General features: G+C 39.5%; 1 protein-coding gene across 1 annotated transcript in view; it reads right to left on the reverse strand.

Moving 5' to 3' along the window:
• The window catches only part of LOC136853193 (protein krueppel-like), a 177,014-nt gene extending 174,474 nt beyond the window's left edge, over positions 1–2,540 (reverse strand). The window contains exon 1 of the mRNA XM_067128552.1: positions 2,318–2,540. Coding sequence (XP_066984653.1) covers positions 2,318–2,342 — 25 coding nt within the window. The 5' untranslated portion in view covers positions 2,343–2,540. The remainder of the gene's footprint in view (positions 1–2,317) is intronic.
• Between the last annotated feature and the right edge of the window lie 3,460 nt (positions 2,541–6,000).

Raw genomic sequence — 6,000 nt, forward strand, 5'->3', positions numbered from 1 at the left:
TAGGTATGACTATAAGAGACGTAGTTATTATTATTATTATTATTATTTGTAGTAGTAGTAGTGATGGTACTGGCTATTAATTTTTTGTCTTTTCCAGTATGTTTATTGTATTATATTTTCATTTCTTGGTTCCATATGGCTCTGACGTGACTGTGAAGCTATTCTACAACATTATTATTATTATTATTTATTATTATTATTATTATTATTATTATTATTATTATTATTATTATTATTATTATTACACATACGAGGATATTTGATTACATTGTTTTGATAATGAAAATTAATTCCTTTAAAAACACACGAATGAATTATCCAGCCTAGCATCTGATACTATAGGTGGGATCATGTCTGTTCTCGGTCATATTTTCAAATTCTTGTATCCTGTTTCACTTTTAGCCTGGGGAAGAAGTTCATACTCAAAATAGGACTTTAGGAATGTATATGTGGTAGATAACAGAAAGATAGATAGATAGATAGATAGATTGATAGATAAACAGACACAAAGGGTAAAATCTTCATATTTCATCAGCAATATCCGTGGTAAATCTGGCAAAGGTCTGTGATGTTTATATATATATATATATATATATATATATATATATATATATATATATATATATATATATATATATATATATATATATATATATATATATATATATATATATATATATATAGAGTGGACGTCTAATATAAACAGAATACTGACACAAAGTTTTACGTTTAAATCTTCAGTAATAACTAATGGGAGCTTGGCTAAAGATTTGTGAAATTCTTGATTTTGCTGATAATGTATAGGCAAGAAATGCGATACCAGATGTTGATTTATATATGAGAAAGGAAAGAATATGTTGTAATTTTTTTTTTATTTTTGTTAACTAGACTTTAGTGTTTCGTGCTTTATTCTTATCGTTCATTTGTCCTTCTTGCATATTCTTGAATTGTGCCAGTCTTCTGTAATAATAATAATAATAATAATAATAATAATAATAATAATAATAATAATAATAATAATAATAATAATCAGCTTGAGGATTGGTTGGCACCTAAAAAAATTTCGTCTCCAAAAATTCCCTGTTTCATACCTTGAGATATTTCTCTCTCTCTCTCTCTCTCTCTCTCTCTCTCTCTCTCTCTCTCTCTCTCTCTCTCTCTCTCTCTCTCTCTCTCTCTCTCTCTCTCTCTCTGTCTGGAAAGGAAGTTTGTCCAAGTAAATATCTTTGTATAAGATAAAAATGAATTCCTGTGTGATGAAAATTTTTTTTTACGGAGCACAGTGGTTACAAACAAGAGAGAATATTTTCACTTTCTCTTTTCACGTACCCCATCGGCACTTCCTGCTCTCTCTCTCTCTCTCTCTCTCTCTCTCTCTCTCTCTCTCTCTCTCTCTCTCTCTTTCGAGTGCCAGTGCCTCTCATGTGTGTGGCACTGAACTCTGGACTAGTAGCAGGCCTACCAATTCTCTCTCCCTTTTTTTCCACATACCAAGAAATCAATAAAAGCGGCCTAAAGGGTGAGAGAAAAAATCCTGGGTGAGAATACTCCTCTCACTGGGCAGCCTCTCTCTCTCTCTCTCTCTCTCTCTCTCTCTCTCTCTCTCCTTGTTTCTCTTGCAAGTGCGAGGGCATTCCATTCACATATATGTATGTAAGTTTATCAGTGCCAGCATTCAAGTGTGAGTTCACTTATTTCCGTCATAGTTCTCTCTCTCTCTCTCTCTCTCTCTCTCTCTCTCTCTCTCTCTCTCTCTCTCTCTCTCTGTCACCTGCTGTTTCCCTGTTTCTCTTGCAAGTACGAGGGCATTACATTCACATACAGTATATATCTATAAGTTTATCAGTGCCAGCATTCAAATGTGTTCACTTATTTCCGTTATATTTCTCTCTCTCTCTCTCTCTCTCTCTCTCTCTGGGCGCATGGCAGTCACTTCACAGGTTACAGGGTACATGACCCTGGACTAAATGAAGCGATGCGCGCGTGCGCCTCTCTCTCTCTCTCTCTCTCTCTCTCTCTCTCTCTCTCTCTCTCTCTCTCTCTCTCTCTCTTCGAGCCCGCGGTCGTTTACTCGCTGCCACCAAGACCACGTGTGCCCCGAACTCCCGCACCTGTCGAGGAGAGAGTGAGAGAAAGAGAGAGAGACAGAGAGCAAGAGATTTACTTTGCAAGAGACTTAACTCGCAGACTCAGATCCAGAAACGCAAGAGAGAAACCAGTCTTGGATGAAAGTTCATAAATGCAAACGGAAGTGTTATGATATTAAGAGAGAGAGAGAGAGAGATAAAAAAGGACCTCCTCCCTCCCCTTTCCTTACCTTGCGTCAGTAACTTCAGCTTCATGTCCAACCATCCAGTGGGCTCTTCCGATGTCTCCCGAGAGAGAGAGAGAGAGAGGCGAATCACACCTCCATTGTCACGTCCTTGTCGCTGTCATTGCTGCTTGTTTAAATTTTTCCTATCCCCCGTCGGCGGCGGCTGGCAGAATGTGAGGCCGCCCTCAAACCTCTCCACACCCTTCCTCCTCACTCACTTTCCCTCACTTGGAGTCCCTTCTACCAGTCGCCAGGCCGTGGAATCCCATGCAACCCGGAGTCGCCTTACTTGACCTGCGCTGCTCCGCCCACCCAGCGCTCGTCAGCCAATCAGGGGCCTTCCCGCCAACCCACATCCCACCCCCGCGCTGAATCTCTTTCTTCTTCTTCTTCTTCGTCTTCCTCTTCAAGAAATGTATCAGAGAACACTTTCACCCTTCGTTTTCCCCAATTAAAGGTGAATCGCGAGTTGTCGTGTATATCAGTTACGACTGGGGAATGCTCGTGAATTAAGGCACTCTGTCAAAGCAACGGGGAATGAGGAATTAGTGCTCCGCCGAGGGACGAAAGAGGGAAATAATAACCCCATTTCCTGAAAGACGCACGATAGGCCTACCCTTTTTCTTTTCTCATTTTCTCCAAATCCTCTCCTTAATGGACCCCCTGGCCCCTCCTCACTCATACCCTGTAACCCTTTCACGTGGGGATGTAAAGAAGGCCTCAATGACCTTGTGTCTGTGTGACTCCAGTTCTACGGAAATTGATACTCTACGGCGGTCTGAAGACCCGAGTGCAAACACTATCATTGCGTCAAATTTGTATCGGCGACGAGAGAGAGAGAGAGAGAGAGAGAGAGAGAGAGAGAGAGAGAGAGAGAGAGAGAGAGCTGGCTGAAAGAGAAAGTGGCTGCTGGGTGCATACCGGTCAAAGGGGACGAAGAGGAGATCGATGGTGAGGAGGAAAAGAGAGAGAGAGAGAGGGAAGAGAGGAAGGATTTCTCACCCAACCTTACTCCTCGTGCTGCCTCTGCGACTGCATACACAATTATGGCATAATGCAAGACCTTGAAATTTCTCTCTCTCTCTCTCTCTCTCTCTCTCTCTCTCTCTCTCTCTCTCTCTCTCTCTCTGAAACCTGCAGTTTACAGAGAAAAGAGGAAGCAAGGCTGGAAAGTTTGCGGGGAAGTGAAATCATATGACGCGGTTAGTCATTATTAGATGATGTTCTCAAAAAAAATTCCACCTAAATTGAAATACAGCTATTTTCCCCTTGAAGATAAGTCCCAGTAGGTCCCAGCACTGCGCTCGCTGGACTCTTAGAAGCTGATGCAAGAAAGAAACAGTATTATCGTAATTATTCCAATTCATCAACTTTCTTTGACAGGTCTTCAATTTATTTGACTGTTTCTCGTCCATTTTTGTTTCTAATTTTATAGCTGCGTGGTGCAAACGACAAAGTGTCGTAATTTAGGAATGAACAAGACGTTCATGCAACTGTCGACACTTTGTCCCGTCGTATCAAAGACACTTCGTGATGTCAGTAAACAGTGGAATTACTTAGAATTTAGAATTTAATTAGATTCATATATTCAATTTAGAATATAGCACAAAGGGGAAATATTCTTAGTTTATATATATGTATGTTATGTATATATGTACATATACATATATATATATATATTATATATATATATATATATATATATATATATATATATATATATATATATATATATATTTATATATTTATGCTATTTAGAGAGAGAGAGAGAGAGAGAGAGAGAGAGAGAGAGAGAGAGAGAGAGAGAGAGACGTACAGTGATTTCTGTAGAAAATGTTCACACACACTTGAGGCCACTGGCAGAGAATGATATAGTAACTAAAGTTAGTACTAGAGAGAGAGAGAGAGAGAGAGAGAGAGAGAGAGAGAGAGAGAGTACAGTGATTACTGAGAAAATGTTCACACACACTTGTGGCCACTGGCAGAGAATGATATAGTGATTACAGTGATTACTGTAGAAAATGTTCACACACACTTGAGGCCACTAGCAGAGAATGATATAGTAACTAAAGTTAGTACTGAGAGAGAGAGAGAGAGAGAGAGAGAGAGAGAGAGAGAGAGAGAGAGAGAGAGAGAGAGACGTGATTAGTGAAAATTCACACACACTGAGGTCACTGGCAGAGAAAATGTAAAGTTTAGTAGAGAGAGAGAGAGAGAGAGAGAGAGAGAGAGAGAGAGAGACACACTGTAGAAAATGTTCACACACACTTGAGGTCACTGGCAGAGAATGATATAGTAACTAAAGTTAGTACTGGGAGAGAGAGAGAGAGAGAGAGAGAGAGAGAGAGAGACAGAGAGAGAGAGAAACATGATGAAAGCTATCTAAAAAGAAGTATAGTAGAAACGTCCATTGAATAGTCTTCAGATTAAAAGAGAAACAAAGAGACTTGAGGATCTCGTCAAGAGAGAGAGAGAGAGAGAGTTCTCCGACTGCTGAAATTATTCTTCGAGAATATATTATGTATACAGTATATACATAATATATATAGTATATGTATCCAATAGAAGGAGCCCATAAAACACCAAAAGGTAGAAACTTATTGCAATATTTCGGAGACCAAACCGTCTCCCTCTGCTGTCAAGTATATGAGTTTAAGTTAAGTATACCTTAGTTTAACCAGACCACTGAGCTGATTAACAGCTCTCCAAGGGGTGGCCCGAAGGTTTAGATTTATTTTACGTGGCTAGGAACCAAATGGTTACCTAGCAACGGGGCCTACAGTTTATTGTGGAATCCGAACCACATTATGACGAGAAATGAATTTCTATCACCGGAAATAAACTCCTCTAATTCTTCATTGGCCAGGCGGAGGCTCGAACTCGGGCCTAGCAGAGTGCTAGCCGAGAACTCTACCGACTCGTCCAAGGAGGAACTAAGTATATGAGTGAAGCAAGGAATACAGACAGACTGAGAGTCATTCTGTAATGCATGGAATATTTTGAAGCTGTAATAATAAATGCAATAAAACCTAAAGACATTCTGTGGATGCGATTATGTAGATGATATCCTAACATTTTGGGATGACAGGTGGGGCAATTTTAACGAATTTCTTTCAAAACTAAATGCATTAGTGCCCAACATCAAATTCAAAGTCGAGTGGGGAAAAAGACGACAAAAGTTCCTTTTCTTGATGTTTTAATAATTAGAGACACGACAGAATAAAAATTTACCGCATATTTTTTCACTTAACATGCATACACTATTTTGGTTGTCATGACGGATCTGTCAAGATCGCATAGCCAGCAATTTATCCTTAAGAGCCTTACGGATTTGCTCCCCGGATTTCCTAGAAAAGGAATTGGAACCAATCCGTAGGCAGCTGTTATCTTTGAAAATATCCTGACCATATAATTGAGAAAGCGATCTATAAAGCTAACACAGTATTCTATTGCCCCCTCCCCCGGCAAAACAAGAATAGAGAGACTTCCAACAATAAAATCAAAATTCCACACATGGACAGGATTAAGACGTTGACACAGACTTAAAAATTCTAACCCTTTTGCTTTTACCTACCGAAATACCTTAGCCAAATCCCTGATTAACGTCCAACAATAGCCAGTCGCCAAAGACACAGGGGTATATGAAATACCTTGCCTTAACTGTGACAAATCGTATATAGGTTTTA

The sequence above is a fragment of the Macrobrachium rosenbergii genome, chromosome 26 (assembly GCF_040412425.1).
Source record: "Macrobrachium rosenbergii isolate ZJJX-2024 chromosome 26, ASM4041242v1, whole genome shotgun sequence".
Classification (NCBI taxonomy): domain Eukaryota; kingdom Metazoa; phylum Arthropoda; class Malacostraca; order Decapoda; family Palaemonidae; genus Macrobrachium; species Macrobrachium rosenbergii.